Genomic DNA, 22,330 nt, shown 5'->3' with positions numbered 1-22,330 from the left:
TCACCGTGCTGACCTACAAACTCTGACCTCACTGTGCTGACCCACTGACCGCACCGTGCTGACTCTCTGACCTCACCGTGCTGACCCTCTGACCTCCAAACTCTGACCTCACCGTGCTGACCTACAAACTCTGACCTCACCAAGCTGACCTACTGACCTCACCGTGCTGACCTCACCGTGCTGACATACAAACACTGACCTCACCGTGCTGACCTACAAACTCTGACCTCATCGCGCTGACACACTGACCGCCCCGCACTGACCCTCTGACCGCCCCGCGCTGACCCTCTGACCGCCCCGCGCTGACCCTCTGACCGCCCCGCGCTGACCCGCTGACCGCCCCGCGCTGACCTACAAACACTGACCTCACCGTGCTGACCCTCTGACCTCACCGTGCTGACCTACAAGCTCTGACCTCACCGTGCTGACCCTCTGACCTGACGGTGCTGACCCTCTGACCTGACGGTGCTGACCCTCTGACCTGACGGTGCTGACCCTCTGACCTGACGGTGCTGACCCTCTGACCTGACGGTGCTGACCCTCTGACCTGACGGTGCTGACCCTCTGACCTGACGGTGCTGACCCTCTGACCTGACGGTGCTGACCCTCTGACCTGACGGTGCTGACCCTCTGACCTCACGGTGCTGACCCTCTGACCTCACGGTGCTGACCCTCTGACCTCACGGTGCTGACCCTCTGACCTCACGGTGCTGACCCTCTGACCTCACGGTGCTGACCTACAAACTCTGACCTCATCGCGCTGACACACTGACCGCCTGCGCTGACCCTCTGACCGCCCCGCGCTGACCCTCTGACCGCGCTGACCCGCTGACCGCCCCGCGCTGACCGCCCCGCACTGACCCTCTGACCGCCCCGCGCTGACCCTCTGACCGCCCCGCGCTGACCCTCTGACCGCCCCGCGCTGACCCTCTGACCGCCCCGCGCTGACCCTCTGACCGCCCCGCGCTGACCCTCTGACCGCCCCGCGCTGACCCTCTGACCGCCCCGCGCTGACCCTCTGACCGCCCCGCGCTGACCCTCTGACCGCCCCGCGCTGACCCTCTGACCGCCCCGCGCTGACCCACTGACCTCACCGCGCTGACCCTCTGACCTCACCGTGCTGTCCGACGAACTCTGACCTCACCGTGCTGACCCGCTGACCTCACCGTGCTGAACCTCTGACCTCACCATGTCCCTCTGACCTCACCGCGCTGACCCTCTGACCTCACCGTGCTGACCTACAAACTCTGACCTCACCGTGCTGACCTACAAACTCTGACCTCATCGTGCTGACCCACTGAGCTCACGGTGCTGACCCACTGACCTCACGGTGCTGACCCTCTGACCTCACGGTGCTGACCCTCTGACCTCACGGTGCTGACCCTCTGACCTCACGGTGCTGACCCTCTGACCTCACGGTGCTGACCCCCTGCCCTCACGGTGCTGACCACCTGCCCTCACGGTGCTGACCCCCTGCCCTCACGGTGCTGACCCCCTGCCCTCACGGTGCTGACCCACTGCCCTCACGGTGCTGACCCACTGTCCGCCCCGTGCTGACCCACTGTCCGCCCCGTGCTGACCCTCTGACCGCCCCGTGCTGACCCTCTGACCGCCCCGTGCTGACCCTCTGACCGCCCCGTGCTGACCCTCTGACCGCCCCGTGCTGACCCTCTGACCGCCCCGTGCTGACCCTCTGACCGCCCCGTGCTGACCCTCTGACCTCACCGCGCTGACCTACAAACTCTGACCTCACCGCGCTGACTTACAAACTCTGACCTCACCGTGCTGACCCACTGACCTCACCATGCTGACTCTCTGACCTCACCGTGCTGACCTACAAACTCTGACCTCACTGTGCTGACCCACTGACCGCACCGTGCTGACTCTCTGACCTCACCGTGCTGACCCTCTGACCTCCAAACTCTGACCTCACCGTGCTGACCTACAAACTCTGACCTCACCAAGCTGACCTACTGACCTCACCGTGCTGACCTCACCGTGCTGACATACAAACACTGACCTCACCGTGCTGACCTACAAACTCTGACCTCATCGCGCTGACACACTGACCGCCCCGCACTGACCCTCTGACCGCCCCGCGCTGACCCTCTGACCGCCCCGCGCTGACCCTCTGACCGCCCCGCGCTGACCCGCTGACCGCCCCGCGCTGACCTACAAACACTGACCTCACCGTGCTGACCCTCTGACCTCACCGTGCTGACCTACAAGCTCTGACCTCACCGTGCTGACCCTCTGACCTCACGGTGCTGACCCTCTGACCTGACGGTGCTGACCCTCTGACCTGACGGTGCTGACCCTCTGACCTGACGGTGCTGACCCTCTGACCTCACGGTGCTGACCCTCTGACCTCACGGTGCTGACCCTCTGACCTCACGGTGCTGACCCTCTGACCTCACGGTGCTGATCCTCTGACCTCACGGTGCTGACCTACAAACTCTGACCTCATCGCGCTGACACACTGACCGCCTGCGCTGACCCTCTGACCGCCCCGCGCTGACCCTCTGACCGCGCTGACCCGCTGACCGCCCCACGCTGACCCGCTGACCGCCCCGCGCTGACCTACAAACACTGACCTCACCGTGCTGACCCTCTGACCGCCCCGCGCTGACCCTCTGACCGCCCCGCGCTGACCCTCTGACCGCCCCGCGCTGACCCTCTGACCGCCCCGCGCTGACCCTCTGACCGCCCCGCGCTGACCCTCTGACCGCCCCGCGCTGACCCTCTGACCGCCCCGCGCTGACCCTCTGACCGCCCCGCGCTGACCCTCTGACCGCCCCGCGCTGACCCTCTGACCGCCCCGCGCTGACCCTCTGACCGCCCCGCGCTGACCCTCTGACCGCCCCGCGCTGACCCTCTGACCGCCCCGCGCTGACCCTCTGACCGCCCCGCGCTGACCCTCTGACCGCCCCGCGCTGACCCTCTGACCGCCCCGCGCTGACCCTCTGACCGCCCCGCGCTGACCCTCTGACCGCCCCGCGCTGACCCTCTGACCGCCCCGCGCTGACCCTCTGACCGCCCCGCGCTGACCCTCTGACCGCCCCGCGCTGACCCTCTGACCGCCCCGCGCTGACCCTCTGACCGCCCCGCGCTGACCCTCTGACCGCCCCGCGCTGACCCTCTGACCGCCCCGCGCTGACCCTCTGACCTCACTCTGCTGACCTAGAAACACTGACCTCACCGTGCTGACCCGCTGACCCCGCCGTGCTGACCCGCTGACCCCGCCGTGCTGACCCGCTGACCCCGCCTTGCTGACCCTCTGTCCTCGCCGTGCTGACCCTCTGACCTCACCGTGCTGACCCTCTGACCTCACCGTGCTGACCAACTGACCTCACCGTGCTGACCCACTGACCTCACCGTGCTGACCCTCTGACCTCACCGTGCTGACCTACAAACTCTGACCTCACCGTGCTGACCCTCTGACCTCACCGTGCTGACCCTCTGACCTCACCGTGCTGACCCAAACTATGACCTCACCACGCTGACTCTCTGACCTCACCGTGCTGACCCTCTGACCTCACCGTACTGACCTCACCGTGCTGACCCACTGACCTCACCGTGCTGACCCTCTGACCTCACCGTGCTGTCCGACGAACTCTGACCTCACCGTGCTGACCCGCTGACCTCACCGTGCTGAACCTCTGACCTCACCATGTCCCTCTGACCTCACCGCGCTGACCCTCTGACCTCACCGTGCTGACCTACAAACTCTGACCTCACCGTGCTGACCTACAAACTCTGACCTCATCGTGCTGACCCACTGAGCTCACGGTGCTGACCCACTGACCTCACGGTGCTGACCCTCTGACCTCACGGTGCTGACCCTCTGACCTCACGGTGCTGACCCTCTGACCTCACGGTGCTGACCCTCTGACCTCACGGTGCTGACCCCCTGCCCTCACGGTGCTGACCACCTGCCCTCACGGTGCTGACCACCTGCCCTCACGGTGCTGACCCCCTGCCCTCACGGTGCTGACCCCCTGCCCTCACGGTGCTGACCCCCTGCCCTCACGGTGCTGACCCACTGCCCTCACGGTGCTGACCCACTGTCCGCCCCGTGCTGACCCACTGTCCGCCCCGTGCTGACCCTCTGACCGCCCCGTGCTGACCCTCTGACCGCCCCGTGCTGACCCTCTGACCGCCCCGTGCTGACCCTCTGACCGCCCCGTGCTGACCCTCTGACCGCCCCGTGCTGACCCTCTGACCGCCCCGTGCTGACCCTCTGACCGCCCCGTGCTGACCCTCTGACCGCCCCGTGCTGACCCTCTGACCGCCCCGTGCTGACCCTCTGACCGCCCCGTGCTGACCCTCTGACCTCACCGCGCTGACCTACAAACTCTGACCTCACCGCGCTGACTTACAAACTCTGACCTCACCGTGCTGACCCACTGACCTCACCATGCTGACTCTCTGACCTCACCGTGCTGACCTACAAACTCTGACCTCACTGTGCTGACCCACTGACCGCACCGTGCTGACTCTCTGACCTCACCGTGCTGACCCTCTGACCTCCAAACTCTGACCTCACCGTGCTGACCTACAAACTCTGACCTCACCAAGCTGACCTACTGACCTCACCGTGCTGACCTCACCGTGCTGACATACAAACACTGACCTCACCGTGCTGACCTACAAACTCTGACCTCATCGCGCTGACACACTGACCGCCCCGCACTGACCCTCTGACCGCCCCGCGCTGACCCTCTGACCGCCCCGCGCTGACCCTCTGACCGCCCCGCGCTGACCCGCTGACCGCCCCGCGCTGACCTACAAACACTGACCTCACCGTGCTGACCCTCTGACCTCACCGTGCTGACCTACAAGCTCTGACCTCACCGTGCTGACCCTCTGACCTGACGGTGCTGACCCTCTGACCTGACGGTGCTGACCCTCTGACCTGACGGTGCTGACCCTCTGACCTGACGGTGCTGACCCTCTGACCTGACGGTGCTGACCCTCTGACCTGACGGTGCTGACCCTCTGACCTGACGGTGCTGACCCTCTGACCTGACGGTGCTGACCCTCTGACCTGACGGTGCTGACCCTCTGACCTCACGGTGCTGACCCTCTGACCTCACGGTGCTGACCCTCTGACCTCACGGTGCTGACCCTCTGACCTCACGGTGCTGACCCTCTGACCTCACGGTGCTGACCTACAAACTCTGACCTCATCGCGCTGACACACTGACCGCCTGCGCTGACCCTCTGACCGCCCCGCGCTGACCCTCTGACCGCGCTGACCCGCTGACCGCCCCGCGCTGACCGCCCCGCACTGACCCTCTGACCGCCCCGCGCTGACCCTCTGACCGCCCCGCGCTGACCCTCTGACCGCCCCGCGCTGACCCTCTGACCGCCCCGCGCTGACCCTCTGACCGCCCCGCGCTGACCCTCTGACCGCCCCGCGCTGACCCTCTGACCGCCCCGCGCTGACCCTCTGACCGCCCCGCGCTGACCCTCTGACCGCCCCGCGCTGACCCTCTGACCGCCCCGCGCTGACCCACTGACCTCACCGCGCTGACCCTCTGACCTCACCGTGCTGTCCGACGAACTCTGACCTCACCGTGCTGACCCGCTGACCTCACCGTGCTGAACCTCTGACCTCACCATGTCCCTCTGACCTCACCGCGCTGACCCTCTGACCTCACCGTGCTGACCTACAAACTCTGACCTCACCGTGCTGACCTACAAACTCTGACCTCATCGTGCTGACCCACTGAGCTCACGGTGCTGACCCACTGACCTCACGGTGCTGACCCTCTGACCTCACGGTGCTGACCCTCTGACCTCACGGTGCTGACCCTCTGACCTCACGGTGCTGACCCTCTGACCTCACGGTGCTGACCCCCTGCCCTCACGGTGCTGACCACCTGCCCTCACGGTGCTGACCCCCTGCCCTCACGGTGCTGACCCCCTGCCCTCACGGTGCTGACCCACTGCCCTCACGGTGCTGACCCACTGTCCGCCCCGTGCTGACCCACTGTCCGCCCCGTGCTGACCCTCTGACCGCCCCGTGCTGACCCTCTGACCGCCCCGTGCTGACCCTCTGACCGCCCCGTGCTGACCCTCTGACCGCCCCGTGCTGACCCTCTGACCGCCCCGTGCTGACCCTCTGACCGCCCCGTGCTGACCCTCTGACCTCACCGCGCTGACCTACAAACTCTGACCTCACCGCGCTGACTTACAAACTCTGACCTCACCGTGCTGACCCACTGACCTCACCATGCTGACTCTCTGACCTCACCGTGCTGACCTACAAACTCTGACCTCACTGTGCTGACCCACTGACCGCACCGTGCTGACTCTCTGACCTCACCGTGCTGACCCTCTGACCTCCAAACTCTGACCTCACCGTGCTGACCTACAAACTCTGACCTCACCAAGCTGACCTACTGACCTCACCGTGCTGACCTCACCGTGCTGACATACAAACACTGACCTCACCGTGCTGACCTACAAACTCTGACCTCATCGCGCTGACACACTGACCGCCCCGCACTGACCCTCTGACCGCCCCGCGCTGACCCTCTGACCGCCCCGCGCTGACCCTCTGACCGCCCCGCGCTGACCCGCTGACCGCCCCGCGCTGACCTACAAACACTGACCTCACCGTGCTGACCCTCTGACCTCACCGTGCTGACCTACAAGCTCTGACCTCACCGTGCTGACCCTCTGACCTCACGGTGCTGACCCTCTGACCTGACGGTGCTGACCCTCTGACCTGACGGTGCTGACCCTCTGACCTGACGGTGCTGACCCTCTGACCTCACGGTGCTGACCCTCTGACCTCACGGTGCTGACCCTCTGACCTCACGGTGCTGACCCTCTGACCTCACGGTGCTGATCCTCTGACCTCACGGTGCTGACCTACAAACTCTGACCTCATCGCGCTGACACACTGACCGCCTGCGCTGACCCTCTGACCGCCCCGCGCTGACCCTCTGACCGCGCTGACCCGCTGACCGCCCCACGCTGACCCGCTGACCGCCCCGCGCTGACCTACAAACACTGACCTCACCGTGCTGACCCTCTGACCTCACCGTGCTGACCTACAAGCTCTGACCTCACGGTGCTGACCCTCTGACCTCACGGTGCTGACCCTCTGACCTCACGGTGCTGACCCTCTGACCTCACGGTGCTGACCCTCTGACCTCACGGTGCTGACCCTCTGGCCTCACGGTGCTGACCCTCTGACCTCACGGTGCTGACCCCCTGACCTCACGGTGCTGACCCCCTGACCTCACGGTGCTGACCCCCTGACCTCACGGTGCTGACCCCCTGCCCTCACGGTGCTGACCCCCTGCCCTCACGGTGCTGACCCCCTGCCCTCACGGTGCTGACCCACTGCCCTCACGGTGCTGACCCTCTGACCGCCCCGCGCTGACCCTCTGACCGCCCCGCGCTGACCCTCTGACCGCCCCGCGCTGACCCTCTGACCGCCCCGCGCTGACCCTCTGACCGCCCCGCGCTGACCCTCTGACCGCCCCGCGCTGACCCTCTGACCGCCCCGCGCTGACCCTCTGACCGCCCCGCGCTGACCCTCTGACCGCCCCGCGCTGACCCTCTGACCGCCCCGCGCTGACCCTCTGACCGCCCCGCGCTGACCCTCTGACCGCCCCGCGCTGACCCTCTGACCGCCCCGCGCTGACCCTCTGACCGCCCCGCGCTGACCCTCTGACCGCCCCGCGCTGACCCTCTGACCGCCCCGCGCTGACCCTCTGACCGCCCCGCGCTGACCCTCTGACCGCCCCGCGCTGACCCTCTGACCGCCCCCGCGCTGACCCTCTGACCGCCCCGCGCTGACCCTCTGACCGCCCCGCGCTGACCCTCTGACCGCCCCGCGCTGACCCTCTGACCTCACCGCGCTGACCCACTGACCTCACCGCGCTGACCCTCTGACCTCACCGTGCTGACCTACAAACTCTGACCTCACCGTGCTGACCCAAACTATGACCTCACCACGCTGACTCTCTGACCTTACTGTGCTGTCCGACGAACTCTGACCTCACCGTGCTGACCCTCTGACCTCACCCTGCTGACCCGCTGACCCAAACTATGACCTCACCACGCTGACTCTCTGACCTTACTGTGCTGTCCGACGAACTCTGACCTCACCGTGCTGACCCTCTGACCTCACCGTGCTGACCCTCTGACCTCACCATGTCCCTCTGACCTCACCGCGCTGACCCTCTGACCTCACCGTGCTGACCTACAAACTCTGACCTCATCGTGCTGACCCACTGAGCTCACGGTGCTGACCCACTGACCTCACGGTGCTGACCCTCTGACCTCACGGTGCTGACCCTCTGACCTCACGGTGCTGACCCTCTGACCTCACCGTGCTGACCCCCTGCCCTCACGGTGCTGACCCACTGCCCTCACGGTGCTGACCCTCTGACCGCCCCGTGCTGACCCTCTGACCGCCCCGTGCTGACCCTCTGACCGCCCCGTGCTGACCCTCTGACCGCCCCGTGCTGACCCTCTGACCGCCCCGTGCTGACCCTCTGACCGCCCCGTGCTGACCCTCTGACCGCCCCGTGCTGACCCTCTGACCGCCCCGTGCTGACCCTCTGACCGCCCCGTGCTGACCCTCTGACCGCCCCGTGCTGACCCTCTGACCGCCCCGTGCTGACCCTCTGACCGCCCCGTGCTGACCCTCTGACCGCCCCGTGCTGACCCTCTGACCGCCCCGTGCTGACCCTCTGACCGCCCCGTGCTGACCCTCTGACCGCCCCGTGCTGACCCTCTGACCGCCCCGTGCTGACCCTCTGACCGCCCCGTGCTGACCCTCTGACCGCCCCGTGCTGACCCTCTGACCGCCCCGTGCTGACCCTCTGACCGCCCCGTGCTGACCCTCTGACCTCACCGTGCTGACCCTCTGACCTCACCGCGCTGACCTACAAACTCTGACCTCACCGCGCTGACCTACAAACTCTGACCTCACCGTGCTGACTCTCTGACCTCACCGTGCTGACCTACAAACTCGGACCTCACTGTGCTGACCCACTGACCGCACCGTGCTGACTCTCTGACCTCACCGTGCTGACCCTCTGACCTCCAAACTCTGACCTCACCGTGCTGACCTACAAACTCTGACCTCACCAAGCTGACCTACTGACCTCACCGTGCTGACATACAAACACTGACCTCACCGTGCTGACCTACAAACTCTGACCTCATCGCGCTGACCCTCTGACCGCCCCGTGCTGACCCTCTGACCGCCCCGTGCTGACCCTCTGACCGCCCCGTGCTGACCCTCTGACCGCCCCGTGCTGACCCTCTGACCGCCCCGTGCTGACCCTCTGACCGCCCCGTGCTGACCCTCTGACCGCCCCGTGCTGACCCTCTGACCGCCCCGTGCTGACCCTCTGACCGCCCCGTGCTGACCCTCTGACCGCCCCGTGCTGACCCTCTGACCTCACCGTGCTGACCCGCTGACCTCACCGTGCTGACCTACAAACTCTGACCTCACCGCGCTGACTTACAAACTCTGACCTCACCGTGCTGACCCACTGACCTCACCATGCTGACTCTCTGACCTCACCGTGCTGACCTACAAACTCGGACCTCACTGTGCTGACCCACTGACCGCACCGTGCTGACTCTCTGACCTCACCGTGCTGACCCTCTGACCTCCAAACTCTGACCTCACCGTGCTGACCTACAAACTCTGACCTCACCAAGCTGACCTACTGACCTCACCGTGCTGACATACAAACACTGACCTCACCGTGCTGACCTACAAACTCTGACCTCATCGCGCTGACCCTCTGACCGCCCCGCGCTGACCCTCTGACCGCCCCGCGCTGACCCTCTGACCGCCCCGCGCTGACCCTCTGACCGCCCCGCGCTGACCCTCTGACCGCCCCGCGCTGACCCTCTGACCGCCCCGCGCTGACCCTCTGACCGCCCCGCGCTGACCCTCTGACCGCCCCGCGCTGACCCTCTGACCGCCCCGCGCTGACCCTCTGACCGCGCTGACCCGCTGACCGCCCCGCGCTGACCTACAAGCACTGACCTCACCGTGCTGACCCTCTGACCTCACCGTGCTGACCTACAAGCTCTGACCTCACGGTGCTGACCCTCTGACCTCACGGTGCTGACCCTCTGACCTCACGGTGCTGACCCTCTGACTTCACGGTGCTGACCCTCTGACCTCACGGTGCTGACCCTCTGACCTCACGGTGCTGACCCCCTGACCTCACGGTGCTGACCCCCTGCCCTCACGGTGCTGACCCTCTGACCGCCCCGCGCTGACCCTCTGACCGCCCCGCGCTGACCCTCTGACCGCCCCGCGCTGACCCTCTGACCGCCCCGCGCTGACCCTCTGACCGCCCCGTGCAGACCTACAAACTCTGACCTCACCGTGCTGACCCTCTGACCTCACCGTGCTGACCCAAACTATGACCTCACCACGCTGACTCTCTGACCTTACTGTGCTGTCCGACGAACTCTGACCTCACCGTGCTGACCCTCTGACCTCACCATGTCCCTCTGACCTCACCGCGCTGACCCTCTGACCTCACCGTGCTGACCTACAAACTCTGACCTCACCGTGCTGACCTACAAACTCTGACCTCATCGTGCTGACCCACTGAGCTCACGGTGCTGACCCACTGACCTCACGGTGCTGACCCTCTGACCTCACGGTGCTGACCCTCTGACCTCACGGTGCTGACCCTCTGACCTCACGGTGCTGACCCTCTGACCTCACGGTGCTGACCGTCTGACCTCACCGTGCTGACCCCCTGCCCTCACGGTGCTGACCCACTGCCCTCACGGTGCTGACCCTCTGACCGCCCCGTGCCGACCCTCTGACCGCCCCGTGCCGATCCTCTGACCGCCCCGTGCCGACCCTCTGACCGCCCCGTGCTGACCCTCTGACCGCCCCGTGCTGACCCTCTGACCGCCCCGTGCTGACCCTCTGACCGCCCCGTGCTGACCCTCTGACCGCCCCGTGCTGACCCTCTGACCGCCCCGTGCTGACCCTCTGACCGCCCCGTGCTGACCCTCTGACCGCCCCGTGCTGACCCTCTGACCGCCCCGTGCTGACCCTCTGACCGCCCCGTGCTGACCCTCTGACCGCCCCGTGCTGACCCTCTGACCGCCCCGTGCTGACCCTCTGACCGCCCCGTGCTGACCCTCTGACCGCCCCGTGCTGACCCTCTGACCGCCCCGTGCTGACCCTCTGACCGCCCCGTGCTGACCCTCTGACCGCCCCGTGCTGACCCTCTGACCGCCCCGTGCTGACCCTCTGACCGCCCCGTGCTGACCCTCTGACCGCCCCGTGCTGACCCTCTGACCGCCCCGTGCTGACCCTCTGACCGCCCCGTGCTGACCCTCTGACCGCCCCGTGCTGACCCTCTGACCGCCCCGTGCTGACCCTCTGACCGCCCCGTGCTGACCCTCTGACCGCCCCGTGCTGACCCTCTGACCGCCCCGTGCTGACCCTCTGACCGCCCCGTGCTGACCCTCTGACCGCCCCGTGCTGACCCTCTGACCGCCCCGTGCTGACCCTCTGACCGCCCCGTGCTGACCCTCTGACCGCCCCGTGCTGACCCTCTGACCGCCCCGTGCTGACCCTCTGACCGCCCCGTGCTGACCCTCTGACCGCCCCGTGCTGACCCTCTGACCGCCCCGTGCTGACCCTCTGACCGCCCCGTGCTGACCCTCTGACCGCCCCGTGCTGACCCTCTGACCGCCCCGTGCTGACCCTCTGACCGCCCCGTGCTGACCCTCTGACCGCCCCGTGCTGACCCTCTGACCGCCCCGTGCTGACCCTCTGACCGCCCCGTGCTGACCCTCTGACCGCCCCGTGCTGACCCTCTGACCGCCCCGTGCTGACCCTCTGACCGCCCCGTGCTGACCCTCTGACCGCCCCGTGCTGACCCTCTGACCGCCCCGTGCTGACCCTCTGACCGCCCCGTGCTGACCCTCTGACCGCCCCGTGCTGACCCTCTGACCGCCCCGTGCTGACCCTCTGACCGCCCCGTGCTGACCCTCTGACCGCCCCGTGCTGACCCTCTGACCGCCCCGTGCTGACCCTCTGACCGCCCCGTGCTGACCCTCTGACCGCCCCGTGCTGACCCTCTGACCGCCCCGTGCTGACCCTCTGACCGCCCCGTGCTGACCCTCTGACCGCCCCGTGCTGACCCTCTGACCGCCCCGTGCTGACCCTCTGACCGCCCCGTGCTGACCCTCTGACCGCCCCGTGCTGACCCTCTGACCGCCCCGTGCTGACCCTCTGACCGCCCCGTGCTGACCCTCTGACCGCCCCGTGCTGACCCTCTGACCGCCCCGTGCTGACCCTCTGACCGCCCCGTGCTGACCCTCTGACCGCCCCGTGCTGACCCTCTGACCGCCCCGTGCTGACCCTCTGACCGCCCCGTGCTGACCCTCTGACCGCCCCGTGCTGACCCTCTGACCGCCCCGTGCTGACCCTCTGACCGCCCCGTGCTGACCCTCTGACCGCCCCGTGCTGACCCTCTGACCGCCCCGTGCTGACCCTCTGACCGCCCCGTGCTGACCCTCTGACCGCCCCGTGCTGACCCTCTGACCGCCCCGTGCTGACCCTCTGACCGCCCCGTGCTGACCCTCTGACCGCCCCGTGCTGACCCTCTGACCGCCCCGTGCTGACCCTCTGACCGCCCCGTGCTGACCCTCTGACCGCCCCGTGCTGACCCTCTGACCGCCCCGTGCTGACCCTCTGACCGCCCCGTGCTGACCCTCTGACCGCCCCGTGCTGACCCTCTGACCGCCCCGTGCTGACCCTCTGACCGCCCCGTGCTGACCCTCTGACCGCCCCGTGCTGACCCTCTGACCGCCCCGTGCTGACCCTCTGACCGCCCCGTGCTGACCCTCTGACCGCCCCGTGCTGACCCTCTGACCGCCCCGTGCTGACCCTCTGACCGCCCCGTGCTGACCCTCTGACCGCCCCGTGCTGACCCTCTGACCGCCCCGTGCTGACCCTCTGACCGCCCCGTGCTGACCCTCTGACCGCCCCGTGCTGACCCTCTGACCGCCCCGTGCTGACCCTCTGACCGCCCCGTGCTGACCCTCTGACCGCCCCGTGCTGACCCTCTGACCGCCCCGTGCTGACCCTCTGACCGCCCCGTGCTGACCCTCTGACCGCCCGTGCTGACCCTCTGACCGCCCCGTGCTGACCCTCTGACCGCCCCGTGCTTACCGACAAAGTCTGACCTCACCGCGCTGACCCCCTGACCTCACCGCGCTGACCCTCTGACCTCACCGTGCTGATCTACAAACACTGACTTCACCATGCTGACCCTCTGACCTCACCACGCTGACCCTCTGACCTCACTGTGCTGACCTACAAACACTGACCTCACCGTGCTGACCAACAAACTCTGACCTCACCGTGCTGACCCGCTGACCTCACCGTGCTGACCCGCTGACCTCACCGTGCTGACCCTCTGACCCCACCGTGCTGACCCACTGACCTCACCGTGCTGACCCTCTGACCTCACCGTGCTGACCTAGAAGCACTGACCTCACCGTGCTGACACATACACGACCTCACCGTGCTGATCTACAAACACTGACCTCATGGGAATTTGGGAGCACAAAGGATGCAAGACAACTGGAACTAAGTGAGGGAGACCTCTTGTCTCAGTCTGATAATGTCACCTGGATGTGTCGATCAGTTTACAGCCCTTTTCAGGATGATGTGTTAGCTTTGTTGGTAGCACTCTTGCCTCTAAGTCTGGTGTTTGTAGGTTCAATCCCAACTCTAGACTTAGAATCATAGATTGCTTACAGCATGGAAGGCGGCAATTCGGCCCGTCCAGCCCATGCCGACTCTCAGCTAGTCCCATTCCCCGCAGCTGTGCAATTTTTTCCCCTTCAGATACTTATCCAACTCCCTTTTGAAAGTTAAGATTGAGTCTGCCTCCACCACTCTTTCAGGCAGTGCATTCCAGATCTTAACCACTCGCTGTGTAAAAAAATGTTTCCTCATGTCGCCTTTGGTTCTTCTGCCAATCACCTTAAATCTGTGTCCTGGGGTTCCTGACCCTTTAGCCAACGAGAACAGTTTCTCTCTATCTACTCTGTTCAGTCCCCTCATGATTTTTAACACCTCTATCAAATCTCCTCTCAATCTTCTCTGCTCCAAGGAGAACAATCCCAGCTTCTCTAGTCTATCAACGTAACTGAAATCCTTCATTCCTGGAATCATTCTCGTAAATCTTTTCTGCACCCTCTCTAAGGCCTTCACATCCTTCCTAAAGTGTGGTGCCCAGAATTGGACACAGTACTCCAGTTGGGGCCGAACCAGTGTTTTATAAAGGTTCGTCATAACGTCCTTGCTTTTACACTTGTATGCCTCTATTTATAAAGCCCAGGATCCCGTAAGCCTTTTTAACTGCTTTCTCAACCTGCCCTGCCACCTTCAACGATTTGTGCACACATACCCCCAGGTCTCCCTTTAGGATTGTACCATTTAGTTTATATGTCCTCATTCTTTCTACCAAAATGCATCACTTCACACTTTTCTGCGTTAAATTTCATCTGCCGCATGTCTGCCTATTTCACCAGCCTGTCTATGTCTTCCTGAAGTCTATCACTCTCCTCCTCACTGTTCGCTATACTTCCAAGTTTTGTGTCATCTGGAAATTTTGAAATTATGCCCTGTGAGCACATAATTCAGATTAGTACCAAGGGAGTGCAACACAGTCAAAAGTTCCTTCTTTCAAATAAGATGTTAATCCTGTTCAGGTGGAGAGTTTTCCCGATGGCCTGGCTGAAATTCCTCCTTCAACGAACACCGCCAAAACACAGACTAACCATTCACTCATCTCATTTTACTGTTAGTGGGACCTTGCTGCAATGTTTGCTTCCATAACAACAGTTACTACCCTTCAGTTTATTCAATTTGCTGTGAAGTCCACATCAGGAGTCCCCAAATATTCATGGTGTCTCATCTAAATGTCAGGGAAACCCCTACCCAGTGGGAAAATGGTTCTGTGAGCCCACTCTTAATCTCAGAATGGTTCCAGGGGCTCTTTTTAAAAAAAAAACAGCAAAAATGATTAGTCACTTTCAGAAATGAGTAATTCTCCTGTAGTGCATGGTGGTATAGAAATTTGCACAAGTCAGATTTGCACAGCCTTACTTAAAGGTTCTGTTACAGCCTTTTGTAGCATACTGGAACGGTCCTGCTCAAAATTAGATTTCAGTCTGGTTTATTGCCCAAGTTGCTCAGCATGTTCGACACCAATCTCCAGTGGAAGAGCTGTTTTCACCTATGCTTGGTTCCATTGTGCCATGGTGTTGGACAAGTTGGCTCTCGAACCTTTCCAACTCTACCAAAAATATTCAGTGGTCTCAAACCTTGGCTGTCAGAATCAATCGCCAAAATGGTGAGTGAGCAGGCCCCCTGTCTCCATGCAAGGGACTTCCAATGAAAGTGCCACTCCCAGCAGATCATCGGCGTGGCACAAGTTGGGCCTTTTTTTCATTGACTGAAAAATCATCTTTTAATGATGACATTCAAAATGAGAGGTTTTGTGGAGCACTATGGTGCAGGGGCAACGTGTGCTGAATGTGGAGCGTGGAGTTGGGTAAACCTGTCTGGGGATGTTAAGATTGATGAATCTTTGGAATCCCCTACCTCAAACGGCTGTGGATGCTGAGTCGTTGAGTATATTCAAGACACCGAAGCGTACGAGAGCATGTGCCTTACACTAAACATCCGTAAGACAAAGATCCTCTACCAACCTGCCCCTGCCACACAGTACTGCCCCCCGATTATCAAAATCCACGACAAGGCCTTGGACAACGTGGACCACTTTCCATACCTTGGGAGCCTACTGTCAACAAGGGCAGACGTCGATGACGAAGTCCAACACCGCCTTCAGTGTGCCAGTGCAGCCTTCGGTTGCCTGAGGAAGAGAGTGTTTGAAGACCAGGACCTCAAACCTGGCACTAAGCTCATGGTCTACAGAGCAGCAGATACCCACCCTGCTGTATGCTTCAGAGACATGGACCATGTACAGCAGGCACCTCAAAGCACTGGAGAGGTACCACCAACGCTGCCTCCATAAGATCCTGCAAATCTATTGGCAGGATAGGCGCACCAACATCAGTGTTCTTGCTCAGGCCAACATCCCCAGCATCGAAGCTTTGACCACGCTCAATCAGCTCCGATGGACGGGTCACATTGTCCGCATGCTCGATACGAGACTCCCAAAACAAGCGCACTACTCGGAGCTCCGGCACGGCAGGAGAGGTGGGCAGAGGAAACGCTTCAAGGACACCCTCAAAGCCTCCTTGAAAAAGTGTCACATCCCCATCGACACCTGGGAATCCCTGGCCCAACACTGCACAAAGTGGAGGAAAAGCATCCGGGAAGGCACCGAACACCTCGAGTTTCTTTGCCGGGAGCAAGCGGAAGCCAAGCGCAAGGAGCGCACGTCAACCCAAGCACCCCACCCACCCGCCCCTTCACCGTCTGCCCCACCTGTGACAGAGACTGTAGGTCCCGCATTGGACTCATCAGTCACCTGCAAACTCATTTTTAATGTGGAAGCAAGTCATCCTCAGTACCAAGGGACTGCCTAAGAAACATAGAAGATAGGAGCAGGAATAGGCCATTCGGCCCTTCGAGCCTGCTCTGCCATTCAATGAGATCATGGCTGATCACCCAAATTCAGTACCCTGTCCCTGCCTTCGCCCCATATCCCTTGATCCCTTTAGCCTCAAGAAACATATCCAACTCTTGAATATATTTAATGAACTGGCCTCCACCGCCCTCTGTGACAGAGAATTCCACAGGTTCACCACTCTCTGGGTGAATAAATTCCTCCTCATTTCTGTCCTAAATGGCTTACCCCTTATCCTTTGACTATGACCCCTGGTTCTGGACTCCCTGGCCATCAGAAACATCCTTTCTGCATCTAGTCTGTCCAGACCTGACAGAATTTTATAGGTTTCGATGAGATCCCCTCTCAATCTTCTAAACTCCAGTGAGTATAAGCCCAATCGACACAATCTCTCCTCGTACGTCATTCCTGCCATCCCAGGTATCAGCCTGGTGAATCTTCGCTGCACTCCCTCCATGGCAAGAATGTCCTTCCTCAGGTAAGGTGACCAAAACTGCACACAATACTCAAGGTGTGGTCTCACCAAGGCGCCCCGTACAACTGCAGCAAGACATCCTTGTTCTTGTACTCGAACCCTCTTGCTACAAAGGCCAACATACCATTTGCCTTCTTAAACGCCTGCTGCACCTGCATGCTTACCTTCAGCGACTGGTGCACAATAACACCCAGGTCTCTTTGCACTTCCCCTTCTCCCAATCTATTGCCATTCAAATAATAATCTGCCTTCCTGTTTTTGCCACCAAAGTGGATAACCTCACATTTACCCACATTATAGTGCATTTGCCATGTTTCTGCCCAATCACCCAACCTGTCCAAATCGTACTGGAGTTTCACGATGACATCCTCACAGCTTACCCTCCCACCCAGCTTTGTGTCGTCTGCAAATTTGGAGATATTACATCCAATTCCCTTGTCCAGATCATTAATATATATTGTGAACAGCTGGGGTCCTAGGACCGATCCTTGCGGTACCCCACTAGTCACTGCCTGCCACTCGGAAAACGACCCGTTTATTCCAACTCTTTACTTTCTGTCCGCCAACCAGTTCTCTATCCAAGTCAATACCTTGCGCCTTAATTTTGCACGCTAATCTCTTATGTGGGACCTTATCGAAAGCCTTCTGAAAGTCCAAATACACCACATCCACTGGTTCTCCCTTATCTATTTTACCAGTTACATCCTCAAAAAATTCCAGTAGATTAGTCAAGCATGATTTACCTTTTGTAAATCCATGTTGACTTTGTCCGATCCTGAAGAAGAAGAAGATATTCAAGACAGAGATCAATAGATTTTTGGACTGTAGGGGAACCAAGGGATATGGGGATCAGGCAGGAAAGTGGAGTTGAGGTCGAAGATCAGCCATGGTCTTATTGAATGGCGGATCAGGCTCAAAGGGCCACATGGCCTACTCCTGCTCCTAATTCTTATGTGATAACACAAATCACGCACTACCTCCATTACCCTGAAGCTAAACCACAAAGGAATATCATGCACCATTAATCCCATATTTTAAAAATCTTTAACTGATTAACTACTCTGAAAATGAACTCTAAACAGGACCCATTATGACAACCTTAACTCGGGAACCACTAAGTTGCATGTGAGCTGAAAGGTCACCGAGCCATTGCTTTTGGGCCAGTGAGCTATTGGCATCAAGCTATCACTATCAGAGCAGCAAACTTTCTCTATTTGAGCAGTGAGCTTTCTGAGATGCAAGCTATTGCTAGCGGGTCAGTGAGTCATCGCCATTATATATAACCTAACTTGTATTCTAAATGATGTATGTACTAGTTTGTGAGGGAGGGCATTGCCATCCTTGACAAACTCTGCTTCAATTGTTGCACTTTGTACTGTCTCGCAGCAGGAGGACTGTGAAAAAGCTTACTTTAAGATGGATAATGTGCTGATCGATGACAGGAGGATACACGTGGATTTCAGCCAATCTGTAGCTAAGGTTCAGTGGAAGGGGAAAGGTAGGTTCTCTGGTTCAACATGTTCAAAAGCACTGAAAATTACATTTTGTATTCATCTGCTTTACAAGTGCAGGCTTAAAAGGCCATTCATCTGGAAAGAAGGTGATAACTTACCCCCACATCACAGCATGTAACTGGCTTGGGAGTGAAGCTAATGTTTTTATCTGCATTACCCTGCTCAGACTCCATTCCAAGTGTTGATCACTCTTTTTGTGAAGAAGTTCTTCCTGATGTCTGACCTAAATTAGTCTTTCACCTCTTTGTTCTAATGTCATAGATTACCTTGAAGTAGTTCTACACATACACTTTTTCAATACCATTTAATGCAATATTTCTATAAGGCCCCCTATTCAGTTCCCTTCTCTAATGGCTAAAGAGCCCCAGTTTCTCCAATCTACCCTTGTAGCTCAATTCTCTTACACTGGAGATGAGCCATGTACCTCTTCTCTGCAACACCTCCAAGGTTTAGGAATATAGGAACAGGAGTACACCATTCAGCCCCTTGAGCCTGCTCTGCCATTCAATGAAATCATGGCTGATCTGCAATCTAACTCCATATACCCGCCTTTGGCCCATATCCCTTAATACCTTTGGTTAACAGAAAGCGATCAATCTCCGATTTAAAATTATTACGTAATTGATCTAGCATCAGTTGCTGTTTGCGGAAGAGAGTTCCAAACTTCTACCACCCTTTGTGTGTAGACGTGTTTCCTAATTTCACTCCTGAAAGGTCTGGCTCTAATTATGTCCCCTAGTCCTAGAATCCCCAACCAGCGGAAATAGGTTCTCTCGATTTACCCTATCTGTTTCCCTTAATATCCTGAAACCTTCGATTAGATCACCCCTTAACCTTCTAAATTCTAGGGAATACAACCCTAGTTTGTGTAATCTCTCCTCATAACTTAACCCTTGAAGTCCAGGTATTATTATACGCTGCACTCCCTCCAAAGCCAAAATATCCTTCCTACGGTGTGGTGCCCAGAACTGCTCATAGTACTCCCAGGTGTGGTCTAACTAGGGTTTTGTATAGCTGCAGTATAACTTCTACCCCCTTATATTCTAGTCCTCTAGATATAAAAGCCAGCATTCCATTAACCTTTTTGATTATTTTCTGTATCTGTTCATGACATTTTAATGATCTATGTACCTGAACCCCCAAGTCTCTGGACCCCCCATTTAGAAAGTATCTAAAGTATCTATCCTTTTTAGGTCCAAAGAGGATGACCTCACATTTGCCTACGTTGAAATCCATTTGCCACAGTTTTGCCCATTCACTTAATCTGTCGATATCCCTTTGTAATTTTATGCTTTCATCTACAATTCCACCTATGTTTGTCTCATTGGCAAATTTGGATATATGACTTTCTATGCCATCATCTAAGTCGTTAATAAATACTGTGAATAGTTGAGGCCCCAACACAGATCCCTGCGGGACACCACTAGTCACCTCCTGCCAATTTGAGTAGCTACCCATTATCCCTGCTCTCTGTCTCCTGCCGCACAGCCAATTTCCTAACCAGGTCAATAATTTGCCCTCAATTCCGTGGGCTTCTACCTTAGTTAACAGTCTCTTATGTGGGACTTTATCAAATGTCTTCTGCAAGTCCATATAAATAACATCCCCTGTCCATTACTTTAGTCACCTCTTCAAAAAATTCAAACAGGTTTGTCAGGCATGACCTACCTTTCACAAATCCATGCTGGCTCTCTGATCAACTGAAAATTTTCGAGGTGTTCAGTCACCCTATCCTTAATTATAAACTCTAGCAATTTCCCGACAACAGATGTTAGGCTAACTGGTCTATAATTCCCTAGTTTCCCTCTGTCACCATTTTTAAATAGCGGAGTAACGTGCAATTTTCCAATCTAAAGCAACGGTTCCTGAATCGAGAGAACTTCGGAAGATTATAGTTAGGGCATCTGCAATGTACTCACCAACTTCCTTTAAAACCCTGGGATGAAAACCATCTGGTCCTGGGGATTTGTCACTCTTCAGTGCCATTATTTTCTTCATTACTGTTATTTTACTTAGATTAATTTTATTGAGTCCCTGTCCCTGATTTGGTTTCCTTGGGATTTCCCGCATGCTATCCTCTTCCTCTACTGTAAACACTGACGCAAAGTAATTATTCAACACGTCCACCATTTCCTTATTATCACCACTTTCAGTTTTTAAGGGCCCCACATTGCTCCTGACTACCCTCTTTTTCCTAATATGAATGTAAAATAAATTTATGTTGATTTTAATAGCCCTTGCAAGTTTCCTTTCGTATTCCCTTTTTGTAGCTCTTACTATCTGTTTTGTGACCCTTTGCTGTTCTTTGTTGAATATGCCTTGCTGACCAAACCTGGGCAGTCCGACTAAGGCTGATGTACCGTTAGCGTAACCTGCTCTGTCTTGTACTCTACTGATTTTGGCTAGAGAGTTTCAACATTCTGTTTGCTACTGCTGCTGCTCAGTGCCTTGACATCCAAAATGCCAAGTTTACTACTACCCCTAGATCTCTCACAGACTCCCCTTTAGCTATTACTGTTTATGTACATGCAGATGGAGAGTGAGGAAATTGAATCAGAGACTAAGGTCCAGAACTTAAATAAAGGGAATTACGAGGGTATGAGACGGGAATTGGGTAAGATTGATTGGGTGGTGTTTCTGGGGGGATTGACAGTGGAGAGACAATGGCAAGCATTCAAAGATAGAACGGAAGAATTCCAGAACATGTTTATACCGGTTTGGCATAAAAATAAACCTAAAAAGGTGACTCAACCGTGGATAACGAGGGAAATTAGGGACAGCATAAAATCAAAAAAAAGGGCATATCAACTGGCAAAAAAAAGCACCAGACTGGAAGATTGGGGGCAGTACAGGATACAGCAAAAGAGGACAAAGGGATTAATCAGGAAGGGGAAAATAGAATACGAAAGTAAACTTGCAGCAAACATAAAGACAGACTGCAAAAGCTTTTATCGGTATATCAGGAGGAAAAGACTGGTAAAATCCCAAGTCGGTCCCTTGCAGTCCGATTCGGGAGAATATATAATGGAGAATAAGGAAATGGCAGACCAATTAAACTCATACTTTGGTTCTGTATTCACAAAGGAGGACACAAATAACCTCCCAGGAATATCGGCAAACATAGGGACTAATGAGAGGGAGGAGCTGACAGAAATTAGTATCTCTAGGGATATGGTGTTGGGTAAGTTGAGGGGACTGAAGGCCGACAAATCCCCGGGGCCTGATAAACTACATCCTAGGGTACTTAAGGAGGTGGCCCTGGAGATAGCAGATGCTCTAAGGATCATCTTCCGGAACTCCATTGACTCGGGAACAGTACCCGTGGATTGGAGGGTAGCTAATGTTACCCCAATATTTAAAAAGGGGGGTAGAGAGAAAGCAGGGAATTATAGACCAGTAAGCCTTACATCGGTTGTGGGCAAAATGCTAGAGTCCATTATTAAGGATAAAATAGCGGAGCACTTGACAAATGGGGAAAGGATCGGACAGAGTCAACATGGATTTACAAAGGGTAAATCGTGTTTGACTAATCTGCTGGAATTTTTTGAGGAAGTAACTGGTAAAATAGATGGGGGAGAGCCAGTGGATGTGGTGTACCTTGACTTCCAGAAAGCCTTCGATAAGGTTCCACACAAAAGATTATCATGCAAAATTAAGGCTCATGGGATTGGGGGCAAAGTATTAACGTGGATAGAGAACTGGCT

At 58.2% G+C, this 22,330-nt stretch overlaps 1 protein-coding gene across 2 annotated transcripts in view; it reads left to right on the top strand.

The window, feature by feature from the left end:
- Window positions 1-22,330, top strand: part of ppil4 (peptidylprolyl isomerase (cyclophilin)-like 4) — a 95,697-nt gene that overhangs the window by 59,704 nt on the left and 13,663 nt on the right. Inside the window, exon 8 of one of the 2 annotated variants that reach the window (XM_085996771.1) lies at window positions 18,502-18,610. In XM_085996771.1, coding sequence (XP_085852897.1) covers window positions 18,502-18,610 — 109 coding nt within the window. Of the gene's footprint in view, window positions 1-18,498; window positions 18,611-22,330 lie in introns of both variants that reach the window. The other variant, XM_085996770.1, reaches the window with a different exon arrangement.

This window comes from Somniosus microcephalus, chromosome 9 (assembly GCF_052327205.1).
Source record: "Somniosus microcephalus isolate GS21.2 chromosome 9, FLI_Smic_1.0, whole genome shotgun sequence".
Taxonomy (NCBI): domain Eukaryota; kingdom Metazoa; phylum Chordata; class Chondrichthyes; order Squaliformes; family Somniosidae; genus Somniosus; species Somniosus microcephalus.
Note: the sequence above shows the minus strand (reverse complement) of the source record. Positions and strands in the feature narration are given on the sequence as shown.